This window comes from Numenius arquata, chromosome 13 (genome assembly GCF_964106895.1).
Source record: "Numenius arquata chromosome 13, bNumArq3.hap1.1, whole genome shotgun sequence".
In the NCBI taxonomy this organism is placed as follows: domain Eukaryota; kingdom Metazoa; phylum Chordata; class Aves; order Charadriiformes; family Scolopacidae; genus Numenius; species Numenius arquata.
Window position 1 is genome coordinate 9,441,501 of NC_133588.1, and position 26,495 is coordinate 9,467,995.

Consider the following 26,495-nt stretch of genomic DNA (forward strand, 5'->3'; position numbering starts at 1 on the left):
AAGAGCAGCCTGTGTACAGAAGTGGTTTGCAGGGTGCTCTTCCCACCTGTGTGAGCTGGGCTTTGGAAAGGGGAGCGCTGGCATCTGGGGCCTGTCTCATCTCTGCACTTCTGCCAGTGCAACAAGGTGGCTGACGACAGGCACGAATGCCGGACGCTGCAGCGGGGACAGTGATACCCTGGCTGGGCTCCTGGTAGAGCTCCCTTCTGCAGGCCCTGGGCCAGGCTGGAAGCATCCGCGTTAATACACCTGCCTTAATGAGCGCTCTCTCCTACAATTGCAATTTCCCTCTGTCAAGGACATTAGGGAATGTAAAAACCAAATGCTTTCATGACTGTGGAATCTTGTGGGCCTCCCACAACACCAGTGTCTGCAAATGCAGTGCTGCAACCTGGCACCAGCTGTGCCGGGCAATCCATCTGGCTCTCCCCAGCCATGGACCATGGCAGCAGTAAAGGAGCCTGGCATCTGTGAGGGCCCTCGCACGCTCAGCCTGGGCACCAAGTCCCCTGAAAGCTTGCTAAGGGACGCCGAGTACACTCCAGGTTCATGGAGAGTTGGAAACACTGGTGAGCTACAGGCCCAACAGCCGCAACAAAAGACTTGCAAGCCCTGTGACAGATGCCAAGAGGAATGTTCCACGAAGCGTGAGCTTCAGTGGCTCCTGGGTACAGGCACAGTGAAGAGAAACACTTTGTCCATCCTTGTGTTTTGCTTACGTCCAGGTAAACATTATGTAAGTGCATACCCTGTGTTTGAGTTATGACTTCAGAGACTTGAGCTGTTGCGTGCTTTGTTGTGGCAGCTGCCCCCTCGATGGCCTTGAAGCCATGGGGACAGTGACCAGCCAATGGGGGCAGGATGGAAAGGGGCATGGTGGCTTCGCGGGGCAAAGCAACACCATGAGCTTGCAGTGAGTGGGGTGGGCAGTGCCAGGCACCTCCTTCTCCATGAACACAGGCAGGCCAGCCCCTCTCATCACTCAACTTGAGCCCCAGTGATGGAAACCCACCATCTGCCCAACCAATCTGCTCCAGCAACAACTGCTCGTCTCCTTACAAAGTGGTGGAGTTGGAATGTGGGGGAGAAGTATTGTCTTTTTTGGGGGGGTGCCTAAATCCCATGCCTTTTGCTTCAAGCTAAGCTCACTGCTTCCTGACCATGCCAACAGCAAACAGGGAGAACACAATATTTCCCTTCTCTTGACAGCGGCTGTTTAGAAGTTCGCAGGTTGTTAAGACACCTCCCTATTAACAAGTTTGCAAGTTGTTAAGAGACACCTGTTGCGTCAAATGAGAGGACTGTGATCAATCCTTTTCCCAATAGGCTGTATTTCTAGAGCTTTCTTTTGCTTTCCTCTGGATCCCCTCCAGCTGGTCCATTCACCTCTGGATGGAGGCCCAACCGGCGCGGGAAGGGGGGCAGAAGAATTTTTTCACGTGTCCTACATGTGACATTCCTGTTTATACACCCTAGCAATGTTAGTTTTTTCGCAACAGGATGACATTGTGCACTTGAGTTCAGTTTGTCATTCACAATAACCTCCAGTTCTTTTCTGCAGCAGCGCTGCATCGTCGCCGCGCTGCGCTCATTGTTCCTGTGATTATTTATTTATGTGGGACAGTCAATAAATCTGGCTGTGGTGCTCAGCAGTGATTGTGCTGCAGCTCCCAGCTGCCTCACGCTGGAGAAATATGAGGCAGTTCATGACTTGCTCCTTCCACTTTCCCCTCCAAGTTCCCAGGGAGGGCACTGAACCAGGTCAGAGCTCTTGGCCCATGGGAACCCTTCCCTCCCCTTAGCGCAGCGATGACATCAGCAGCAGCAGGAAACAGAAGAGCCAAAAATAAAAAGAAAAAATGAGGAAGAGAAGCCAAAGCAAAGGTGAAGATTAATATTGGTGTCCTCAGCTTCCTGTTGCTCTCTTCTGCTCGCTGCCACTTGTTGCAGTGAGAGTAGGAACCCAGAAGATGACGCTGACCAAGCTCAGCTCAGGTACTTTGAGCAGGACTGAAGTGACACAAAGCATTTTTTTTAACAATTCTTAATACAGCAACAGAAGTAGAATAAGGCCAACTCACTTCTACAATACCTTGAAGTTTGTACCTCGCTTGTTAGCAGCAAACACTCCAGTAAAACACTGGATGCACCACCAAAGCAACAGAGCAGCACTTCCCAGCTCTGTCTTTGAACAAGTAATTCCAGCACATCCCAAATTCCAAAGAAAGCTTCAGCTCGGATGAATGATGGATGACCCGCAGCAACACTCTGTATAAGAAACACTTATTTAATCCCTTCGTGTGACTCATGATTATTCAATTCAGTTGTTCGTTTCCTTGTCGTAACAGTTAAAGGCTCTACTAAGCCAAACGGCACTGCCCACGATCCTAAAATTATACAAAGGGTTGCTAAAGCCTTTAAGCTCACCCTGTGCGTGGCAGGAGGGCGGCCTGGGTTCTGGCACATGAACAGGAGCGATGCAACCTACACACACCAAAAGGTGTCTGCAACAGCCTCACTGCTGAGCACCACCTCCAGAGCCCTCCTCCTAAGCTCCCTAGGGGTTTCCCATCTCCTGACTTACCGTCACCATAGAGCTCCTGTCCCCTCTGTCTGAACTGGCGGTTGAACAAAGAGTTCTTTTGTTTTGCTTCTCTCTTATCCCCAAACTAAGTAAACGTTAAGACAAGTTTTCAGATCTCCTGTCCATGGAGTCAGGCGAAATGTTGGGGAGAGTTTTCCTACAGTGCCGAGGTGCAGAAGTACCGCAGTTTAGAGGCTGCTTGCGGTAGCAGTCTATAGGGTTGTTGCTGTTGCTCCTGCAAAGACATAAGGGTAAAGCCATCTTACTGTTGTCACCAATCTCACAGCTGGAGGAAATGTATTTCTGCATCTTACTGACAAATTTGGACCTTTTGGGGCACATATTCAGACACTGTGTCTGACACCTCAGGGTGTAACCCTGTTTCCCTAAAAGTCCCTGTTTTCCTAAATGCAACAAAAGTATTTCTTTGCAATGCTAAAGCTTTTCCAGGCAGCGTTTGGTCAAACTCTTGGACAAAAAGCATTCACTCTGGCTGTGGAGTTTTCTGTGCTTCCCTCTGTGTTTCCAAATTATTTTTTTCCCACGCCACACACCCCTTCTTCAATCAGCTCTGCCCTTACCAGCCCTGAGAAACACCGACACTTGTGCATGAGCGAGATCTCGGGCACCTGCCTTTGCTCCTGCAACTACCAATAAACAGAAATTTATGGTCCCCTCTGCCGCAAGGTGATGGCAGCCTCCCGGGACGGGGTGGCAGCCAGTCCCACCGGGCAGCGGGACACCCCCACTGAGGGTGGGAATGGGGCAGCCAGGAAAATGGTCACGTGGCATTGTCTGAAGTGGCCTCCAGCAAACAGGCACAGAAGAGGTCTAGTGTGGTCCTGTAGGGATAAATATAAGATAATGCACCTAAAGAAAATTACCCGAATGCGGCCTGCAGAGTGCTGGACTGCAGGATGGATCCCAAGGTGTTGATGACTGTCCTTGGAGACATGGCCTCCACGTGCTGGGCAGCTGGAGAAGCAGCGAAATGCTATGCATTGCCAGGAGAAGCACAGGACAAGGCAGAAGCGGTCACGCTGCTGTGATACAAATCCCTGGTGCGCTTGTGTCCGGAGTGCTGCATGGAGGTCCAGGCACTGCACCACCAGACGGATGTAGGGGCGTCAGGGATGGTCGGGAGAAGGGCAGCTGATACAACACAGGGAACGGTGCTGCTGCTGTGCGAGGAGAGGCTGAACAGGCTGGGACGTGGGTTTGGGGAGGGAACAGAGGAGCAGGACTGAGTTTGGCAGAGGCAGGAGAGGAGCCGAAAGCAGAACATTTCACCAAACCCCACAGCAGAGGGAAAAGCGGCGCTTGTGAAAATCAGCCTCTGCTGTTTCCAACAGGCACAAACACGACCTTGTTCCATGGCAGGTGGGGAACTTCGGGACCCTGTCGCCACAAGGGGCTGCGGGGATCGCGTCCGCGTGAACGGGAGTGGGGACACCCGCGGCCGACAGGTCCCCAAACAGGTTCCGAGGGGAGCTGGCCGCGACCAGCCCAATTAACGCCTCCCTGGGGCGGGGCAGGGCCGGAGCTGCTTCACCGCCCCTGGGAGGACCCCGGCAGGGCCGAGCCGAGCCCGGGACGGAGGGGAGGGACCCCCGCGGCAAGACCCCCGCTATCCCCGAGTCGGTGGCCCCGCGGCCCAGCCCGGCTCGGCTCTCCGCCCCCCGCACCGGAGGAGCGGAGCCAGGCCGGGCCATGGCGGAGCGGAGCAGCTCCCGCCCCCCGCGGACGGGACGCAGCGGGGCGGGCAGGAGGTGAGGGAGGGGCGGGCAGGTGGGCTGGGGGGGCCCGGGCGGCGGAGGGGACGAGACGGGGCTCGGTGGGGCGGGGTGGGCGGGCAGCCATGAGGAACTCGGGCAGGGGATGGGACGGGGTAGGGCGGGGCGGGCGGCCATAAGGGGTTTGGGCGTGGGACGGGATGGGACAGGCCTCGACGGGGCGGGCGTGAGGGTCCTGGGTGGCGGATGGGACAGGACGGGGCTCGGCGGGGCGGGCAGGCGGCCGTGGCGGGTCTCAGCTATCCCCGACGCCGTCTCCCCTCAGCGCCGTGGCCGGAGCAGGGCGGCGGGTGCCGCCGGGAAGCCGTCCCGCCGCGCCGGGGCTGCTGGAGTGCCGTCGGTGCCGGTACCTGCGCACGTCCAGGGGTGAGCGGGGCCGCCGCCGTGGCTGCGGGAGATCCCCCTTCCTTTGTCCCGCCGGGGCTCGGCGGCCCCTCCGCTCCGGCCCACCTCCGCCACCCTTCCCCTTGCAGCCTGCTGCCAGATGGTGGAAGCCCTGCTGGCCCTGCTGATCCTGGTCTGCAGCTCCGTGTCCTACGGCTCGACGGGGGGGTACACGGGCCTCCCCAGCCTGGGGGGCATCTACTACTACCACTACGGCGGGGCTTACAGCGGCTTTAGCGGAGCAGACGGGGAAAAAGTCCAGCAGCTCGACCGGCGTTTCTACCTGCTAAAGCTGCCGATCGCAAGGGCAGCGATGGCCGCGGGGGGGTCTCTCCTGGCCCTCTCCTGCCTTCTCATTGTGGTTGGTGTGCTGCGGTTACCGTGGCGGTTCCCAGCATGGCTGCTACTGGAATGCATCCTGGACGTAGCGGTTGCAATTGGGATGGTGCCTGCCGTCTACTACTACTTCCATTTTCTGCTGGGGGTTTATAATTCGTCGGTGTGCAAAGAGAGAGAGCAGCTCTATCAAAGCAAAGGCTACCGGGGCTTTGAGTGCAGCCTGCACGGGGCAGAGATCGCTGCTGGCCTCTGGGGCTGCATAGCTGTGGTGGCCTATCTGCTGAGCGCAGGCCTCGCCATCAGGGGCTACAGGACAGTCCGCAAACTGAAAGAGAAGCCAGCAGAATTATACGAGCTTTAGAAGCGATTCCTCCCGTCCAGGAACGGTGGTGATTTCTGCCAGGCTTCCTACTGAGAGGAGGCAGCTGCTGTTCCTTGCTTCTGGGCAGGGCATCCGTAACGCCGCGGCAGAACACACAGCGAGAGCACAGCTCTAAATAGGACAGAATCAAGCCGGTCCTCACTTGAATTTGCATTATTATTAGCGGGCACAGTTAGTCCCATGGCTTGTCTTCATCTGGTAGCTATCTCTTAGTAGAGTGGCTGTCCCCGTGTAGTTGACTAGCGCAGTACCTGCTTCACAGGTCGCCTTTCCCTCCCCTCTGGCCGGTGCCTGGCTCGCCTCCAGCGAGGCCTTACTACAAGCAACTACTCCATTCTTCTGCTTGATGTAGCTGAAACTCTCTTTACAAAGGGCAAGTGACTGGTCACCGAGAACAGAGCTCTTAAAAACGAGTGATCGAGCCCTATGGTTGGGGCAGCTCATTATTGCTTTCTTGAAGGTCTCTTAGAACCAAGGGGACAGTTTGAACCTGGCGTTTCTAGAGCCCTCAGAGAACGTGGGAATAAACTTACAAAACGAATATACTCAGCCTAATTTGTGACACAGTGCCTTTTCCAACTCTCCTGGAAAGGGCACAGTTTTGGATGAAATGGTCTTTTTTATAACCTGTATAGAACAGTTTTGCTTAAAAAGATGCCCTGAGTTGGGATAATCAGACAAAAGCTTTGCTTTAGGAGCTCAAAGAGGTGGTTTAAGATAGAAGTATATTGTTTCCAAAATACATTTTTAATGTGCAAGTTGGGGAAATGAGATACTGCCCTTGTATTACCTATTAAAAAAAAAAAAAAAGTGAAATTTAGTTTTTTTTTTTTAAAAAAAAACTTTTATAGGAAATTTAACAGGGAAAAGAAAAGCAGCACTAGAATCACAAAATCATGCCTTGGGATGAAATGTCACTGTGTGCACTGTCCCTGTGAAGATGGAACCACCACTGGTCTCAGACCCATCTTGCCTATATTAAAACAAAATAATCTCAGAAATACAAAACTAAACATACCAGAAACGTGCTTTGTCTTGGCTGTATCTGCAGTTTCACTGGCACCAGTGGTTAAACCCTCACAATTGCCAAAACCATGGAACATTGTTGGAGCCAGAGAGAAAAAAGTAAAGCAAATACTAAATAGGAACACACCGGGTACTCTGGGGTTGGTTTGACTTCTCCCTTTCAGTAGCTGGATGCTTTTGAGTGTTTCAGGGATTTATGTGGATAGTGCGCTGTGGTCCCATCTGTTTTAATGATTCTGTATTTCCTGCTTGTTGCCGCTGCTTCCAGAGCTGTACGGCGCTATTTAGAGCCAGTTCACAGGGCAGGATACAGAAAGCTGCCTAATAATTGGTACTATGAATTCCGCCCGCACGGTGTTCTGCAGGTAGCTTTAGTTTGGGGGGCTGATGAGTGAAGTAGCACACGGAGCTCAGTGAAGGAGACAGTACAGCCCCGCTACTGCAAGCCACAGCCGTGTTTGACTGGGATATTGCACAAACTCCCTCCAGCGCAGTAACGGAATCAGAATATATAGTTAGATGAAAGTAAAAATCTTTATTGCTAAGTCAGCTGAAAAGTTGATGCAAAAATATTCTTCCTTCCTGGACTGCTCTATACATCTGAATAAAGAATCAATGGGATAGTGTTTTCCAGCAATCTTAAGTTACTTGCCTCTCCAGAGCAATACAAACATAGGCCACAGTGCTGAAGGTGCATTCATTGGACAGCCTACTCCCATACACGATAAAAAACAGGGATTATTGTAGGTGCATGCTAGAGCAGGATACAGAAAATAGTCTCCTTTTTAAAACAAAAAAAAAAACATGAAAAAGATTATTAAATAAACAGTTGTTGCACTGCCATATCTCTTTAACATGCACTGGGTCATATGAATCAAGTTTAAAAAAAGGTAACGTTTTAAAATGTGAAAAAAGAGGAAAAAATACACTTGAGTCTTCAGACAGCAATGGAACAGCAAACAACAACTGCACAAAACCAAGAGGTGAACCTACTGCCTGAAGAACGGCTTTGGCAAGTGACATGACAGCCATCACCATCCGGAAGGACTGCAGGAACTCCTGAAGTCCAAGGTCCGTAGGTGTGGCTGAATGTCCTGTGTCCTGGGAGAAGGATTCCAGACCTCACAGCAGCCTGTCCCCAAGAAAGGGAAATAACTTGCTCCTTCTTGGAACAGGATTTTACCCTCCCAAGTAGCTAAGGATTCTGATCAGGTCCCTAGCAATCTGTGGCGCTGCCTCCACCAGGCCTGGTGCTGGGAGCAACTGGGAGGCTATCCCTCATCCTTAATACTCAGCCCCCAACTACTCGTCACTAAATAAAACCTCTGTGGGTTCCTTTTGCAGCAGTCTTTCTGGACAGGACAGGGCAGATGGGTCCATGCCTTTAGAGTAGCCATTCTCAGTGAGCACACTCATCAGCAGAGCCACAATTACTGAAGAGATGGACAAACCACCTCACCAGCTGAGCACGGCAGGTGTGGCGTTGCTCAGCAGGGACAAGAGAGCCTGATGACCCCAAGCCGAGAACCTCCCTCTAATAGCAAGTCTGGCACATTCTTAGTGATGTGTCTCTGTGGAGATGATGCATCTGTGCAAGAACCACATACAAAAATCAGGGAAGAGACTGGAGAGCAGGAAGAGAACTGGGAAAACACCTTCTATCCCCTGCTATGAGTCCTTCACTAGACGGGCTGATTCATACCTGTTCCACCTACAGCAGAGCACCTGGGCAGCTTGAAATCTAAGGTGGTGATAGCAAGTAAGGTGAGGAAGACAAAGGAGAAGCTTGCTGCCTCTAGGGAGGCAGGAAAACAAAAGGTGGTGGTGGAGGGAAGCACTCAGGCTGTGCTGCCCACAGTAATACAACCAGTTCATAATACCTGCTTAAGCAGAGAACGCCGTGGACTCTTGCCTAGTGTAAAAGAACAAGCCATGTTCTGCCATGACAGTTCACACCCATGGGAAATAGGAGCTGGCTCTATTAAACTCCTTTTCTGCTTCAAACCAGAAACGGCACTGGAGAAAAAGGCTAAGCAGGAATTCCTTGCATTCCATTCTGCCACCACCATGAGGAGGAGCAGCTCAGAAATCTGCATGCTGCACTCCAGAGCTTTGTTTTACTTAGTCCTTACCCACGGAGCTAGGTAGGGCCCTTCATGAGTAACTCCCTGTGGCAATGCCAACTCTCCATGCAATGCTACTGGTTTGACTGGCAAGGACACACTGGATTTTCCACATCACTGCAAGAAAGAGAGACTTGATTTGCGTTAACATCTGCCTCTCTCCTAGTGCAAGGTTTGTCACAGTCTTAATCAGAAAGAAGAGTGTATTTCTGCATCAGTCCCGTACCGAACAGGGGCTGCTTCGGATCCCTGGCAGGTATCAGAAGGTGCTGGGCTGGGCACACATATTTGGTAAAATTATCATCAGAGACAGAAGTAAAAGTTACAGTCAAATACATTGGGATGAGCTTTTTCTGCATACTTGTACGGAGAGAGCATGAAAGATGTTTGGGATTTAGTTTTTTAATCTTTCCTGCTATTGTTTCTCTGCCTAAGGGATTCAAATGATGCTTTCTGTGATTCTAAGAATTAGCTTTTCTCTCCATTTCCAAATGAAACAGGCGTTTAAACATCCAAAATTTGTGACAGTTTGAACTCTGGAAAAAAGTTGGGTTGTTTCATGATTACATTGTAACTAGCACAAGGTATATCCTAAAATGTTGCGCTCTCATGCATGATAAAAACACATTTTTTTTTTTCCTAGTGAGAAGAAATTCAAGGTGCTTTGAAATCTCAGTAAAACTCCATTAGATTTTGTCAAAAGATTCACATTGACAGAATCCCACAAGTAGTCCGCACAGTATTTCTTTCTGAGCAAGGCCTGAATTTGATCCAAAAATATACAACTCGGAGCTCTCGAGAAGAAACTGTCAAGTTTTCATCATGACTATAACTGATAAAGAAGAAAAGGCACTAGCCCACATTACAGTCAGGATTATTGCACCCCCGAGGTGACCTGGGCAGCTCTCTGCCAGCTCAGGAAGACAGATCTGCACGTCACGGGGGCAGTGGTCTTTTCACAGCCCTTACACGAGATGACGACGCAAGCGGCCAACTCACACCCTGCAGCAAAAATCCTCAAGGAAACACAACGCATCTGCCAAGTGCAGACTGGCCAGTTCACCATTAGCGGGGCTGTTTTAAACATCTTCTCCAGTGCTGATAAAGGTGATATTAAAGGTGAGAAGTTCTATTTTTCCTTTTGCATTGAAAGCTAAGCAAAACCAAGTATGCTTTCACCTTGTTTGTGGCCAAATTGGGCATGTACCATGAAAATGTAGGTTGCTGTGGATTTGGAACATGACTCTTGCTTTCAGAGGCAAGCAAAGATGCTGTGGCTGACAGTGCAGAGGTTGATGGTGGTGGAACAGAGCACTGAACGCTTCCCCAGCATATGAAGGGCAGCCCCACTGCTCACCAGCCTTAGAGCAGCATCCCACTGCTCACAGCTTGGTTTCCTCTTAGACTGAGCGCCTCACTGAAACAAGCATGAGCTGCTGGTTTCATCCCGTATCTTCTGGATACAGGAAGCCTCTACTGTGAAGCATTCATGATGGGAGGTGGCCAAGTTGGTGCTGAGCTGGGTCTGTGCTCTGCAGCTAGAAGCACTAGCTCTACCCGTTACCTTAATCAGCCGGTCCAGAGCTGGTCTCTCCTATGCTCCATGTAAAACACAAGTAGGCACCTGCTTATCCCTCAGCTGTGTATTTACCCATCCTGCACAGGCTGATCCCATCATAACCCTCACTCTACCCTGCACCAGTGCCCATCAGAACACTGGTACCCTGAGTCCTCCACTGTCTAACAATGTCCATAGGGAAAAGCTCCCACCACACCTGCTGTGGAGCGCTCTCTCCCCTAACCCTAAATAATAAAGTGCTGGGCTTAAGTGGAGCAGAACAGCTTAAGTGCAATCAATAAAAGTGCTTGCAATTAATGTAGGAAACCATTCTTGGGTCAGCTTCATTGCAACTGGCTGTATTCTTTCAAGGAATAACAAAGTCAGGTGCTGGGGGGCGGGGGGGGCCACTGTACCAGACATATTCACAGGACTCCAAACACTGAACATTGCCCCCTCAAGCAGCCTCCTCGCCCCACACACACATATGCAAGCCCCTTTCCTGTAGAGCTGGCAGAACCTCAGGATTCAAGGAGTTACAGGCAGATGTTGGAACACCTGCCTTCTTCTAGTGCTTGCAGGATTTCCAGACAGTCCCTGACACGGAGCTCAGCTGCTGGTCTGAGTGCTCATAGAACAACTGAGACTCTACAGTGACAAGTGGACAGCTCAGACCTTAGCACTCCCAATTCTTCCTTGACTCCATTAAGGAAGCAGCAGATGCCTGTACTCCTTGCAGATCCCAGCTCCCCTTGGAGGGCAAGACAGCCCTTATGGGACAGAGCTTCCTGGGACAGACGATGTGGGAGTAGTACTTGTAGGGTTACAGAGCTGTGTCAAACTCCTCTGGCAGAGTCGCTGCATGTTCCTCTTTCTGCTCCTGATCTGCTCCATTCTCCTGTTGCTGCTTCATTTGTTCCTTCACTTCCTCCTCCAGATCAGGTGGCACCACAAATTGATCCTCTGGCTCCATCTGGGATGGAGCAGCAAAATAGCCTGTCTTCTTCTTGGGTGCCTCAGTGGCTACTTCGATGAGGTTGAGGCTCTCCTCCAAGGGCACTATGGAGCCATTAGAAAGCTTCTTTCCATAGAGACAGCATGTGGAAAGAGATTTTTGCAGTTCACACTTTTCCTTGACCACTCTCTGCACAGTGTTGCTGTTTACACTGTTCTGTCTCCTAATGATGAGGACAAGCCCAGAGTCATCCTCTGGCCCTGGAGCAGAGGAGCCACACTCTGAAGCAGGAGGCTCAAACTCCAGGCCCTTTCCTTTACAGCAGTGGATGTCCACCTCTACCTCCACTTTACTGCCATTTGTCATCACACCTTCCACAGGCTGTTCATCATCGCTATCCAGACCATTGTCAGACTGGTTGCTAGAGAAGGTGGCACTGGAAGGTTGGCGCTGAAAGATGCTTGAGGGGGGTACAGGATGTAGGCTGCAACGTCGCTCTTGTCGTGGTAGCAAACTGCCATCAAGACCAACAGCATTGTGTTCATCTGAAGCAGTAGAGCCCACCTCACTGCTAACCTCAGAAGCAGACAGTTCACTGCTGAACTCTGAAGCGATTCCACTGCTAGATGAAGGTGTTGCTGGCTTGGTGGTGGTGGAACTAAATCCCCCAGGACCTGGCAGAGTGAGGCCGTGCATCTCACACGTGCAGTTGTCCTCACTGATGTTCAGACACACCACCATTGCACCCACATTGTCTTGGCAACCATAGCTTTGGGCTAAAGTGCAGAGTTTCTTTGCAGCAGCTAGCGGGTCGTGTAGGTGGCGCACGGCTGAGACAGCCTCTGTATAAGAAAGGTGTTCCCAGAGAGCTTTGTTCCCTAGAAGTAGAAGCTCATCTTGTACAGTCAGTGGAATGGAATTGACATGTGGTTTGGGCAGGATCCAAGGATGCAGGTACGTACAGCCCAGCATCCGAGTACAGCAGGTCACACCATTGACCTTATTGTCCTGTAGACAAGACAGAAAGAAGGCAGTAGCGTTAGATCTGCTAATTAGATAATTTGTGTAGCAGTCTTTCTCCTGCCCATATACTGGTTTGGAGCCTTAAGAAATGCCAATCTACAAATAGAGTATAGGAGAAAGGGGTCTAGGTCCAGCACAGACATTCACTCTACCTGATCATCATGTACAGTAATCGTCCATCACCTGTGCTGGCAGTAACATTCTGAAACTATTCAAACTATTCTGAAATGTGCAGCTAGAGCACCTGCAGCACACTGATCAGAGAATCTCACTCATCAGTCTTACATAAAACTTGTTTTTTCACTATGAGCAAGATAGTGACTTTTTACTTTCTCATGGCAAGGCAGATTATCCAGATATTATTAAATAATTTCTGTGTATTTTCTAAACTATTTCCCTCTTTATTAACATATAACTGAATTCTAAAGTGTGGATACTACATCCTGAGGAAGAAAAGAGCAAGTGGGTATCTCACACCACTGCTGTAATCTGGAGCTGTCACCTCCTTCCTGTTCCTGCTAGGTAGTCCCCTGGCCAGCCTGGCAGTAGTCTCCTGGACAGAGAACTGGCCACAGCCCTCAGCGCCGTTGCCAGAGTACGCAGCTTTGAGAGTACGTGCTTTGAATTTAATTTCAGTGTTCTTAATTTCTGTATCCTCTGGGTGTTAAACATTGCTACTGTTGCTAAGAATTAAAAACCAGCAGAGGACACATGCAGAGAAGTCTCCTTAGACAACGATTTCACTTTTATTTTCCAGAATCCATTCATCAGCCAGTTTTTAAACCACTTAACGTACTACATTGATTCCACAGTAATCTTTACTCAATGCCACAGAATTATAGCTCTGTAAGGTGCTATAACACATTAACAGATTATCCCTGTCAGAAACATTTTTATCAAAGAACCTGGTAGTTTTAAAAAGACCCACTGAGCATAGAACTAATATGACCGGCACCTATTTCTCAGATCTTCACCGATGATGTATTTTCCAGTTCTTTGGAACTTCCTTGTTATTTCCAAGTTTCTAAAATTTTAGAGAGTTCTCCAGAAATAATTTTAACACTTTTGCATAAAAACAATGAACATTTCTATCTTTTTTGTGTTAAAATTTTTACCTGTAATATACTTTATATCCATGTTCTGCTTGTCTTAAGGCCCACTAATCCTGTACCTTCACTGAGCAAAACATCAAAGAAATCCAAAGAGAGGTAACTCCAGTGATACTTTTCAAGAAGCATCGAAGATACTTTGTGGGTTTTGAGACAAGATGACTTTCCAGACCTTTCTCTGCTCTTCAGTGGCTCCTCTCTACACTCGCCCAAGTCATGCACAGAGTATTATGGACCTCCCTTCCTTTAGCTCCACACCTATTTTCTTTCCTCTCTCTCTCCCCAAGCCATCCTTGGCATCCTGTACCTGTAGTTCTCAGGCCACAATGCGTGTTTTAGGAACATGTCATTCAGAATAGCTAATCAGAAAGAGAAGCAGAGCAGGAAGCAACAGACAAGTCATTCGAACACCTTCATGCCATCCCTGTAGTATTGTGCAGGCAGCAGAGCTCATGTATTTGTACCAAGCTTTTATGGGAGGGTGGAAGCTGAAGTGAAGAGGGTCCAAACCAACCTCTGTTATAATGGCTTTTTGCTCCTTGACTCTCTTGGCTTCTTCTGGACATTGTTCAAGGCTGAAGACTTTGGAGAGAGGCAGTGGTTTTCCACTTCGGCACAGAATGGCTTGGCACGTCCCCACATTGGCCACCGTCAGAGAGAAGTTGCTGGCTGGATCGGCCACATCATGACGAATATAGCAAAGGACAGCAGAGGAACCCAGCTTCTGCCCAGCCATGCCCAGCTTCCTGTTGGAGGAGAAGGTGTAGGAAGGCTCCAGACTCCAGCAACAGGCATTCTGGAGGGCTGCCTCACCCCACCTAACACATTAAGTGATATATACCTATGCAGGTCCCACCAGGACCAGCTTGCTCACTGTCCTACCTGTGGGAGACCAAGAAGGTGTTGGACATGAACATGGTGTCTGACTGCTGTACCTCCTCCAGGAGCACATCGGCCATGGTGCACTGCAGCAAGCGTGGCAGCTCCTCGTTCTTGTCACCATCAAACATGCCATACACAGCCTCCACCCCCTCTGCAAAGCTCCCCAGTGCCAGGGATGACACACACAGCCTGTTAGAAAAGCATACAAGCAAAGTTAAGATGTCTCAGAAGATTATATGGTCCCCAAAACCACAGCCATCAGGCATCTTGCCGTGAGCGCTGTTCTCACAGGGCAGCAAAGCCACTGTGCCTGCATTCACTGCCCCATGACATGTACAGCTGCAGTTTATTATTGGAACTCCCAAACCCTCCTTGACCACGTTCAGGAGAGGGCAATGGGCACAGCCAGCAAGAGAAAGAAAGAGCACCTCTGCTAGGGTGGGAAGCAAAGTCCAAGCATCTCAGGACAAGCGTGAAAACTGAGGGGAAAGACAATGTGGAGGCTTGAGTTACCAAGACTTAGTAAGAGATCTGAAGAGACAGAGGGATCGATGAGCTCTTGAGCAAAACTGGTCTCCTTGGGCGCTTAGCAGTGCACTTCACCTAGCACCCTGCGAAGACAAAGTGTCAGCATCCATCAGACCAAAATACTCACTTATTTCTTTGGCCTGCCATCTCAGCTACTCCATGACTCCAGAAGGTAGAAGTGAGTGCTGAGTCTGCCGTGAGGGAGGGCTTTGCATCAATCTTCAGCGTGGTAATGTGACTACAAGGAGAGAACAGAAGTCATTCTCTCCTAGATCTCACACAACAGTTTGTGGCCAAAGGACATTGTCCAGTCTAGAGTTTTAAACAGCAGCCTGTGGAACAGAACTGCACCAAGGAGAGGAGCTTAAGGTCTTGGCCTTCTAAAGATGTCTGGCTACTTATGCCAGAGACAGCTGGGAGAACCTCATACCACCTGAGAAACTGTTTGCTTGCCCCAACGATTTGGACCCAGATTTTTCCCATCCCACAAGATAGAAAGCTTCAGCTGCCTCAGGCAGGGAACACAGTAACATTATGCATTGCTGTGATACACATTTTACTACACCATTTCCCCTCCCGGGAAGGGCTACCCTTCCCTGTGCAGGTGTCTACTGGGTTGGCATCTCCATGGCTCACCTGAAGATGTCCAGTGTTTTGTGTTCTAGCACCAGGTTTGTGTTGCCGCTCAGGTCCAACTCTTGCAAGGTACCTGGCAGTGCCTCAGGGATTAGGATTTCAGTTAATTCATTGCAGCTCAAGTCCACAAACTGCAGTATCAAAAAAAAAAAAAAAAAGCACAATGACAATGAAAATCTTCTCTGTCGTATGACCAGTTACTCCAGTGCTCCTCCCACACGTATGACCCCACTACTGATTGTATCCCACAAACAGGTGATGAAAACAGGTCTGACTACCAGTAGAAGAACGATGTATAAGCAGCAAATACTTATAACCTGCAATAGCCAAGACTCCAATACTGAAAGAATAGGTAACACTACGAATAATAGGCGGCCTATATATACAAACTCCTGAGCTATATAACACTCCCTACGGCCTCAAAATGGTAAACCAGAAATACACCAAGCCAGAGACAGATGGTAAAGAAGAATAAGAGATGAGCCATCTTTGATAGGCTCAGAAAGGCGACAGACCTAGAATGCATATTCTGTGCCCTCTTCTCAAGTTGATCAAGCAAAATGCTGGGAACTCCAGTTCTCCCCTAGCAGTTACTCTTCATTCTCCAACACAAACTTTCCCCCGATATCTCTTTACCTTCTCCATAAAAATACCTGAATACGGGGCAAATGTAGGATCTCTGGAAAGATGCTGATTTCATTAGAGTGTGCGATAAGTGTATGAAGTAGCTTGCAGTTTGCCACTGTTGTGGGAATTGTTTTCAGTTTGTTGCCACTCAGATTCAGCTCTTCCAAGTGCTCCAGCTTACTAAGTTTGCTGAAAGGGAAACAAAAGAATACCATATCTCATAGGCAAAAACTTGTCACTTTCTGAACCTGCAAGTAAGGAATCCATAGACATTGCCCTTTACGAACTACATTTCTAATTTATGGATAGGAGACCAAGAGTCTTAAGAGATGCTCTAATAGCTCAGGGTCCCCAAGCCTGGCTTGTATTTATACAACAGACAGATCCCTTCACCCCTGATTTCTAAAGCACTAAAGCAGAAGATTGTAGTGTCTTAATTTTAAAACTGGCAAAAATCCGTAAGCTGTGTCAGTGTACTTCGTAGGAATAAACAGATTGACATGAAAGTGGTTGTTTAGCCTGACGAGTACCAGGAAGAATCATGGCAAAGCTTGGACAGATGCAATCAATATTGAATTAATTGTGCCAAAATAATTAATTAAAAAAACCAAAACAACTTAGATTTTTGTGCTAATGTAACAGAATGTGCAGTTTTTTATGAGACTACAAATTAAACTGCCACAGAAGTCTACTAGCACAGCACTAGCTCTCTACTATATTCCAAAGAAAATATATTTGATATCCCAAAACTGGATTGCAGAAAAAACTGAAAAGTAATAATGAGTTAAGAATTCAGCGTAAGTCCTTCTAGTAGGGTTCCGTGGGGAGGCACTGTTGATTCAATGAGAGTCAACAGATCAGCGATTAGTAAGAAAAACATATACATGCTTACCAAATTATACCTAGTAAAATTTGCAGACAAACAATATGGTGGAATCTCTCTTTCAACATATAATAATATGAACTATTTGGTAACATGAACTTACCTTAAAAGCAAGAGATTTAAATTAGTTAAGTAATGCAATGCACATAGGAACTTGTACAAGTAACAGAGGGGAAACAATCCTCAGAGACATAGCTCTGAAAAAGGCTTGAATCAGATGAACAGATACTGAGAACAGAACAGTGTATAAAGTTGTCACTAGAAGGGGACTCAAGTAGATGATCACAACGAACATTATCTGCTTATAATTTTTAGTAGAGCTTATAATTTTTAGTTCTGCCGTCTACATAGCCACAAAAGCATTAAGAATTTGGAAAGGGTTCAGAGGAACTCTCCTCACATACCAAACTAAAAAAGCTGAGTATATTTATCATTGTGCATAGACAGCCGAAGTTTTCGTAAGCTACGCCTGGGAAATCATAGAATCACAGACTGGTTTGGGTTGGAAGGGATCTTAAAGATCATCTAGAGCAGCCTCTCTGCCATGGGCAAGGGTATCTTTCACTACTCCAGGTTGCTCAAAGCCCCATCCAGCCTGGCCTTGAACACTTCCAGGGCATCCACAACTTCTCTGGGCAACCTGTTCCAGTGTCTCACCACCCTCATCATAAAACATTTCTTCCTTATGTCCAGTCTAAATCTACCCTCTTTCACAGTTTAACACTGTTATCCCTTGTCCTGTCACTGTAGGCCTTAGTAAAAAGTCTCTCTGTGCCTTTCTTTTAAGCCCTCTTTATATATTGAAAGGCTGCAACAAGGTCTTCCTGGAGCCTTCTCTTCTCCAGGCTGAAAAATCCCCACTCTCTCAGCCTGTCCTCACATGAGAAGTGTTCCAGCCACCTGACTTAGTTAACTGAGAACAACTGGAATAACTTAGGAATACATGGGAGTTCTCCAGCCTCTTAAATTTCTACACTAAGCATAGATTTATCTCTATTTGAACTCCAAATCGTAAGCGTTGTTTATGAATGAATGGATGAAATTATATGGCCTGCCTCTGACAATTTGACTGAGGGTCTCCTGGCAAACTGGAAAGTGAAAAAACACAGCACAGCAAGCTGCATGCCAGTAGCACTGGAGTTGCAAAGAAATACCGTCCCCATCCACCCCACACACACATCCACCCCAACTAGGAGGACAAGAAGAACTGCAGCCCAGAGTACCCTGTGCCAGTCCCCCTTAACGTGCTATTCCTCAGTGCATGTGTAGGAATGGCAGGCTTTTGTCATCAAGCCATAGGGAGAGCATCTTGCTTTGACACTGATTCATGGACAATCACAGTAAGGCAGGCAACATCCTCCTGGTGAGCACTATCTCGCCCACCAGCATTACTTATTTACCTTGCGGGGAATGTCTGTAGGTTGTTGTTCGCCAGATGCACGATCCGTAGACTCGGGTGTCCCACCAAAACAGGGATGCATTGATCTGTGAGGTTATTGTTGGTCAAGTAAAGCAGCTGCAACATGCTCAGACTCTCCTCCCCTGTACATGCAGAGGGCAAGGACTCCAGGCTGTTTGCAGATGCATTCAGGTACCTGAGGCTAAACACAGCAAGCGCAAAAGTCAGACTTCACATCATCTAAACCACTCCATTAACAGCAGGAAAAGGAGCTATACAAATGCCAGTGTGGACAGAGAGACAGCATTAGACAGGAGGCCAGACAACACACTGTAACATCCCTACTCACATTAAGATTTATTATTTAAGTCTACTAATGACTTTTAAGCTATATAGCACTGCAGATGCACACAGCATTTTACAGTAAACAGTGAGTACTGTGTAGCCTGCGAAGGGGGGGTGGGTAATTGTGGTGGAAGCAGACTACATAAACTCTTACTCAGAGTCTTTAAAAGAAGGGTTCACTCATGTCTGAATAGACAGTTATGAAGGGTTTTTAATTTGTAACAGTCTCTCTCATTGTTCTCCAATGCCCTGATGTACTTTTTCCTGTAACGTCTTAAAATCTGTATGGCTTCTTTCCTTTACACCTGAATTTACACGCTACTTTTAAAGACAAATCTCTTCAGGCAGTAACACGATCTTAGAACCAGTTGCAACTGAAGCTAATTCTTCAGCTGGCTGTTGGGTTAGGAACCCTCTGTTTTCCTGTAATTGAACAGTAACATGGACCGATTCCCTCAAATCAGCTTGATGACACCTGAATTCCCTCCCCATAAAGTGCACACCTAGCTCTGTCTTATGCAAATGGCACCTTGTAAGGACAGTCATGCAGACGTCACTACCAGCCTTTACAGCTCGAAAGGTTAATGCAGATAAAAGACACTCGCTGCTGCCACTCACTTCAGAGCCTTGACAAAGAGCGTCTCTGGGAGTTTAGTCAACAGGTTGTGCTGAAGGTCCAGCACCTCCAGTGGAATGTGTTCTAGAAGAGGTGGGAGGCTCTGCAGACGATTGTGCCCCACCATCAACTTCCGAAGGCTCAGGCTGCTGAGGATCCTAGAAAGACAGAGTTTTCTTTATCAGCTTGGTTCAATCCTCTTCACATGGTGAAGTGGTGAGTGGAAAAAGGGAGTATTTAATCCATTATAATTTGACTGTACAGCAGAGAGAAATTAAAATACACTGATCCATAAAATGTATACAACACAAAGCAGAAAAACACACATGGTGTCTCAGTCACTCTGAATGTTTGGAAGTGTATCTGCATTTCCCTCTATGATACTGCAGATCAGTAACTTGTGATAAGAGCCTGTCCGTGCATCTACACCTTGCATTCTTTCAGGCAGACAAAAAAAGAGAAGTCACAAAGGATGGATTTAAATGCCTGTTTTCACTTGTAGGCAGAAAGAAGTGCTTCCCCTGTGCCAACTTACATTCAGAGCTTTAACAGGCTGCTTAGCACTCCTGTATTACTTCTGAAGCTGCTGTCACATTCGCCAGAATTGCAGTGTTTATTGAAGGTAAAGGCCTCTGTCCCCACAAACTGCAGAGAATTGCTTGCAGGAATTCTTAGAAAGGGTATCTGAACACGTCTGGAGGTAGCCTAGAACCACCCTGCCCATTTGGGTGAGGTTATAATTTAGGACTATATTCTGAGAGCCCAGTACAGAGCAGCTTTGAAGCTGTGGGCTAATTAATTCAGTTTCTTTCTGTATGCTGTGGCTTCTCAAAGCTAATTACACTGGGGGGAAAAAAAGCCATTCAAATGCAGATACACCAATTTCATTATTCAACCTGACTCATCCAGAGCTGGTTTGCATATTCTCCACTCAACACTGTTGCACACCACTTTGACACAATTCTGGCTTTGGACAACTAAGTGTAAAAAGCAACTTCACAGTGAACTATATCCCCCTTATGCAAGGCTCATTAAGCTTTAGTCTGCTGGATTAAACCGATGAATGGCTGAAAATCAATGCTGGTGAAGTTCTAACCGTACACAAGACATACTTACAGTGCTAATGACAAACACATACTGGAAGAGATCCCCAATGGATACAGTTAATTCCAGCACTTCAGATTCCTAAGCATTTAAAAATGCTTAAATTTCTTTTTAGAATATATATTTCTGTGTCTGAATTCTGCAGGTTCTTTTTAAATAACGTACTTAAAATCTGGTCTTTTTCATCCATTGACATGGCTTAAATTCTTTTCTAAGTTCTCATTATCACATCTTTGTTACATCCTTTTCTTGCTTTTGATGTATACAGTCTTGTCTCTGACAACCATTAGAATGTCACTGCTAAGATCACCTCCTATCCCTGCTGCCTGAACTGTTTCAACCTGCTCTCTGAGTTTCTTCACTGTTATCCAGCCTTCCATTCAATTTCAACGTAGCTGACCCTAGACACCGTGTCTCACTCATTACAATCACACCCCCAAACACACTTGTTAGGCTAAGAACGTTTCTACTTTGCTTCTTCCCACGATATCCCTAGTACCTTGGAAAAGTCATAAATATCTGCAAAATTTTATTAGTTCTTGCCTCCCCTTTATCTCATTTCTGCAGAAACTGAAAGGGAAACAGGGAGAAAGGAGTTGGCTGATGATGTGTTGTGAAAGCTACCTTTGAGATCGGCTATATCATATCTCTGTGATATCTCGCTGTAAAAGGCAACAGAAGAAATCTCTATGGAGCAAAGGCAAGGCCTATTAGGGCCTCACCTACGACCTGTGTTCACAGGCACTATGGTAACGCAAATAAATCATAGCAGTGTGTTCCACTTCAGGCACAAACAGCTGCAGTAGTAGCCAGAAGCACAGGACGAAATTGCCTGGCCCCTGTTATTCAAGAAGCTGATTTGGAAGTCAGTTCTTTCCAACATTTCAATACAGAGTATTTTCAATGCTGCACAGAGAAAGTAAGCGGATTATATCTCTGCACAACAAGGAATAAAGCAACTGGAATAGCACTGCTTCTTTCCCTCAGTCAGCTCACCACAGAAGAAAGCTCAACTCTGTATAAGAAGACGGTTTGCTGACCTTGGTGGAAGCTCCACAAGGAGGTTGTAGCTCACATCCAAAACTTCCAGTTTCTTTGCTTCACAGGCCCAGTCTGGGACACACTGCAGTTGATTGCTGTGAAAAGCAAGGGGGAAAAGCTAGAGACCAGCACTCCACATGGAACATACCCTGTTCACATGCTGTATGACATTAGTGACAGCCAAACCTAAAACAACAGGCAGAAAAATGAACAACAGTATCTGAACCAGTCGCGTGGAATTTCTCATGGCTAGTTGTGTAATGCAAACTGAGCTGGTGCACGACTGATAGTAAGTACTGATGCAAGGCTTCAATGATCAGGCTTGTTGTTGACAGCACTGACATCAGCAGAACAGGTCACCCTACGCTATCCTGCTATTGTTCTTCAACCCAGAAGTGAAGCAAAAGGTGATCAACTCCTCTGGACATCCTGTCTTACAGGTCTCACAACGCTGCTCCAAGGGCAGACGTAGGCAACGAAGCCAACTGGAAGCTACTTTAAATGTTTGCTCCACAGATTCCCACCATTCAGCCCAGTAAGCTGCCACAAGTTCAGTGGTCCTTGCTTGGCTTTTTTTTTGCTGATTACAGCCTACAGCTGAAGGACAGCCAGTCACCTAAACAGGTCGTATTTGTTCAGAGGGGCTTCTGGTCTGGGACACTTTCATCATTCTTTAGTGCTGGGCTTTTAAATTCTTTTGTGAAGATGAAGTGCCTTCCCTCAACTGCTCTCAACTCCTTCAAAAGCTTAAAAGCTTCAGAAAATTTCTGCAGAAAACCACAAAGGTGTCCAGATACTTGCTTTATATTCTGTGGTGTATGGTCACTTACTGAGAGAGTTCTAGACACGTCAGTTGACCAGGAACTGGATAAATATTGACAGCTGTCAGACCTGATGAAGTAAAGAAAATAATTATGATCGTAGAGCTTCAGAGGGGAAAAAAAGCACAGAGAAGCAGACAGACTAGCTAGCAAGTGAGACTCAAGTCTTACTTTATGGATACTCAAGGTCTCTACTTATCCTTCCCAAGACAGAGTTCACAGTTCATACATTTGCCATATGGCCCTACGGATTCTCACTATCCCATTTCTCCATCTGCCATGTGGGGCACCAGAGCAAGGGAGAACTGTACCTTTATTTGTGGGCTCCCAAACAGATCTCACTGGACGACAAATTCCTTCAACAGTAACTCAACCCTACAACCTCCCCCTGTTACACAGCCTGCACACATACGTGCATATGTGATCCCTAGGAGCTGACCTCAGAAGACCCATCACATAGTCTCACTACTGTAACATCAGCATAAGTACTTATTTTGTACATGGGAGAGGACAAACGCCTGTTTGGTTTTGTTCCCAGGGCTTGAAGGAATAAGGCAGAAGAAGATGACAAAAAGACGTACAGTTGCTGTTGGCATAGAGGGCCCGAAGGGAGAAGCCGCTCAGCGTCAACTCTTTCAGCTTATTCCGCTCGCAGTGCAGCTGCTCCAGGCAGCCCAAGGAGCTCAGATCCAGATCTGTCATCTGATTGTCTCGTAAATCCATGTAAGTCACAGATTTGTTCCCCTCCAGAGTGTCAGTTGCTGTTCTCTTCAGGTTGTTCAGCCTAAACACCCAGAGATAAGTGTTATAAAGTCAGAAAATAGGACACTGAACACTGGACATCAGTAAGAAGAGAGAAGAAAGAAAAGTAAGAGTTCCAGTGAAGGCTAACACCAAAGGCAAGCACAGTGAAATGTGCAAGAAGCAATGGTGGATTTCAGGCAATGAATACAAAAGAAAAACATTTCCTTTGTCTGCACTGCTATTTGAAACCATTTTTCTCATTCCCTAGCGTTTAAGAAATTCTGAACACCATCCTAGAAATTAGAAGCCAGGCCAAGGGACAGCTACTTTGCACTGACACAGGAAACTGATACAGAGTCTAGATACAAGCCTGCCTTGTCAAAGACAAGAAGTTCTTTGTCCCTTTCTGAGAGCTCTGCATCTGACTGTGATTCTCTGCCTGGAGATTCACAATCACACCTTGGGGAGGGGGTGTGTGTGGAAACCAGAGGGCTGAGTGACACTCAGTGGCTTCAGGCATTGCTCAGTTAACCTTGCTTCACTAAATGAATTCTGCACACCCTCAGAAGCAGAACTCCCTAAAAGCTAAAGAATCAATAAGAGAAAAAAAAATAAATTACACCTAGTTTATTGCAAAATGTACTAGAAGTTACCCAGCTGCTCTGCTGTGAATAGAAAGTAGCAATCTGGTTTATATGTGTGTGCAAGCTTCCCCCCCTACCTCAGGTCCACACTTTTGATGTGACTCATGCGGTTCAGCACTGCCAGGTCCAGGGTCTCCAGCAAGTTTCCCGCCAGGGCTAGTTTGTCTAAGACGACAAGTTTCTCACAAATTGCTGGCAGTTCACAGAAGTTGTTGAAGGAAAGCCCAAGACAGCTGAGCTGTTGCAGACTTCCCAGTTCTTCTGGTAAGGATGTGAGGAAATTCCCATCAAGCCAGAAGGTCTGGAGGCTGCAGCAGGGAAAAAGAGAAAGAAAATAATTCAGCCAAGAGTGGTGAACATCACATTTAGCATTTTCAGTGAACTTCCTCATATATCTAGCTGGTCACCGTGTGGCTATTTTTTAAAGGTACCTAACAGCTCTTTTTATTCTTATACATATAAAGTTAGTGGAGTACTTTTATTACGCATGTAATAGGCTTGGAACCGCACGTAGGCAACACCAAATAGTTCCTAAATTACTCTGGAGGTAAACTTCCAGTTGTGTTAAAGATTATAAGTTAACATAAGCAAATTACAAATCAGTACTTAAGTTGTAAGTGAAAGGTACTTTATCACTTGGTTTTCTACAAATTAAGAACTCCTCACTTAGCATGCTGGACAATCTTTAAAAGACCTATGACAGACTCAAACCAAAACCAACAGCAGCAACAGTACAGACTTGTCTCATAAGAAACAATAAATCATCCAATCGCTGGAATCTCATATCACTATTATGGCACTTATAGCACAGTTTAATCCCAATTCCTACCATGCTAATGCACTGGGAACAGATTTTTACATTCTAGTTCTCCGTCGAGACACTCAGATCTTTTCTGGGTAGATTTCTGTTGCAAGATGAATCGTTTTAAAATTTGCATGGCTTTTGAGGCTCAAACGCCCAAAATACAATTCCCTCATTATGATTATGTTTCAACAAAGAACTTTCTGAACAGTGTTTAGTGGTGGTAGAAATGCAACCTGGGGCCATAAAAATTTGTATGAATAAGCACTCAAGGGGTCATGAAGATGACTGGACGCATAACTAAGTTGTAAATCTCTGAAAACTGTAAGCCTGTGTACAGCTTTTTCCTCAGTTTGCATATGGCTAAAAAACTGGGAACAACTCGCTCACATCCAGTGTAGCTGTAGATACTCCTTTTTAAAGATTAAGATGGAGGAAGAGCCACAACAAACCAATACCTCAATACCAACCTTTATCTAAACAAATGCAATAATAGCCTTGCAATTGAATTTACCTAAACTTATTTTTTTATGCATTCTGGGTAGCTACCAGGGAAAATGGGGAAGGTTTTTACTCCAGCAAACACTGCAAGACAAAATTTTCAGAGGGGATTTCCATGTTAAGTATTTCCATGTTTAAATCCTCTTTCTATTATGAAAAGCAATCAATTCTGCCGAAATCTATCAAAACATACTAGTGCTGACAAATATCACTAGACCTCTGTGAAGAGTTACCACAAAAAAATTGTATACAATAAATGAAAACTTTAATAGAAACTGCATCAGTATTGAAAATATTAAATACAAACAATAAACAGAAATTCAGAAAGTGACGCACCTCTGCAGCTGCAGAAAAATGCACATTAAGTCATTTGAGAAATAATACAATTGTCTTCAGACAATGCTTCATCTGCATGAAGTTTCCTCATCTTTTCTACATCAGTAGCTGTAATGTTTTAATAGTAGTGATTAAAGAATTGCACCTGAGACTGTCTTTGCTCCTATAAGGTACCCTTATACTTTAAACTTGCATTCAGTTAAGAAATCTGCAATCTCTTTTGTGTAAGAGATCTATGAATTTATGAATACTGCAGCAATATAAGCAGTGTGCTCTTGCCTGTGTAAAGAAGGTTCACAGGACAGGGCTCAGAAAGCCTGGCTGACCTCCATAGATGTTTGACTGTACTAATCTGTGGCTTCTGGAAATGGCCCTGACAGCACAATCTTTAGAAATTCCTGCTATTTTAATGTAAATATAACAATATTTATGTTTAACCAATAAGGCACCACTGCAATAGCAGTTTAAAAACGATTAGAAAAGAATGTAGGAAGGAAAAAACAAGAAAGCAGGCAAAGGAATGCAAGATGGCAGCTGATGCAAAGAGAACAAGATGCATTCAAATTTACGTAAAAATTGGACATAAACCCGCAAGAAATCATACAAGCTACCCCAAAGTAAAAACAAAGCAAAACAAAAAAACAGCCCCCCAAAGAACATAAAAAGCTTCAAGTTTATTGATCTTTAAATGAGAGTATATTCATATGCTTAGAAGCCTTCACGTTTACTCTAGTTCAGCAAGGTGGCGCCTGCAATTCAAGGCATCATAACCCACTGTTAAGTGTCTTCCCAGGCCAAAGTCCATTCATCTCCTCTATTAGAAAACTGATTCACACTAATATGTTTTACATAGCCAGTAGAATAGGCAGAAAGTCATAAATGATGAGTAACTTGCTATGTACCAGTGACTTAAAATGGCAACTGTATAAACATACTGTGATATCTTCATTTTCAAGGAAAAACAAACCTTATCAGACATCTTGGTTCGCGAACTCCTGCTGGAGTCAAAGCCACCATTCATTCTTCATGGGCAGAAGAGGCTGCCCCAGCACTCATACTTTCGTAAGTAGTACCTTCAGGTCAGCTGTGCTCAACTGAAGCACCAAGCATCTGTGGTTTACGACCACAGATAAAAAGAATATACTCACTTCAACAGTTTGCCAATCTGGCTTGGCAAGTAGTGAAGTCCATTGCAGGAAATATTAAGCTCTGTCAGAGTAGAGATCTCGCACAGTGATACAGGAAACTCTCCCAGTCTATTATGAGACAGGTTCAGGCTCTTCAACTGAGAAAACCTATTGGCAAGAATA

The 26,495-nt window shown here is 46.4% G+C and overlaps 2 protein-coding genes across 2 annotated transcripts in view; one reads left to right on the top strand and one right to left on the bottom strand.

The window, feature by feature from the left end:
- The first annotated feature begins 442 nt into the window (after positions 1-442).
- On the top strand, positions 443-6,277 carry MARVELD3 (MARVEL domain containing 3). The gene is made up of 3 exons (XM_074158192.1): positions 443-569; positions 4,549-4,743; positions 4,851-6,277. Exons 1-3 carry the CDS (start codon positions 443-445, stop codon positions 5,459-5,461), a joined length of 933 nt encoding a protein of 310 aa, XP_074014293.1. The 3' UTR covers positions 5,462-6,277.
- A 754-nt stretch (positions 6,278-7,031) lies between these two features.
- PHLPP2 (PH domain and leucine rich repeat protein phosphatase 2) overlaps positions 7,032-26,495 on the bottom strand; it is a 36,334-nt gene continuing 16,870 nt past the window's right edge. The window contains exons 7-19 of the mRNA XM_074157926.1: positions 26,334-26,480; positions 23,624-23,854; positions 22,740-22,942; positions 22,168-22,228; positions 21,337-21,432; positions 19,195-19,350; positions 18,233-18,433; positions 15,976-16,138; positions 15,323-15,453; positions 14,814-14,924; positions 14,159-14,347; positions 13,791-14,022; positions 7,032-12,152 (exon numbers count right to left, since the gene is read on the bottom strand). Of these exons, the coding sequence (XP_074014027.1) occupies positions 11,013-12,152; positions 13,791-14,022; positions 14,159-14,347; positions 14,814-14,924; positions 15,323-15,453; positions 15,976-16,138; positions 18,233-18,433; positions 19,195-19,350; positions 21,337-21,432; positions 22,168-22,228; positions 22,740-22,942; positions 23,624-23,854; positions 26,334-26,480 (3,061 nt within the window). The 3' untranslated portion in view covers positions 7,032-11,012. The remainder of the gene's footprint in view (positions 12,153-13,790; positions 14,023-14,158; positions 14,348-14,813; positions 14,925-15,322; positions 15,454-15,975; positions 16,139-18,232; positions 18,434-19,194; positions 19,351-21,336; positions 21,433-22,167; positions 22,229-22,739; positions 22,943-23,623; positions 23,855-26,333; positions 26,481-26,495) is intronic.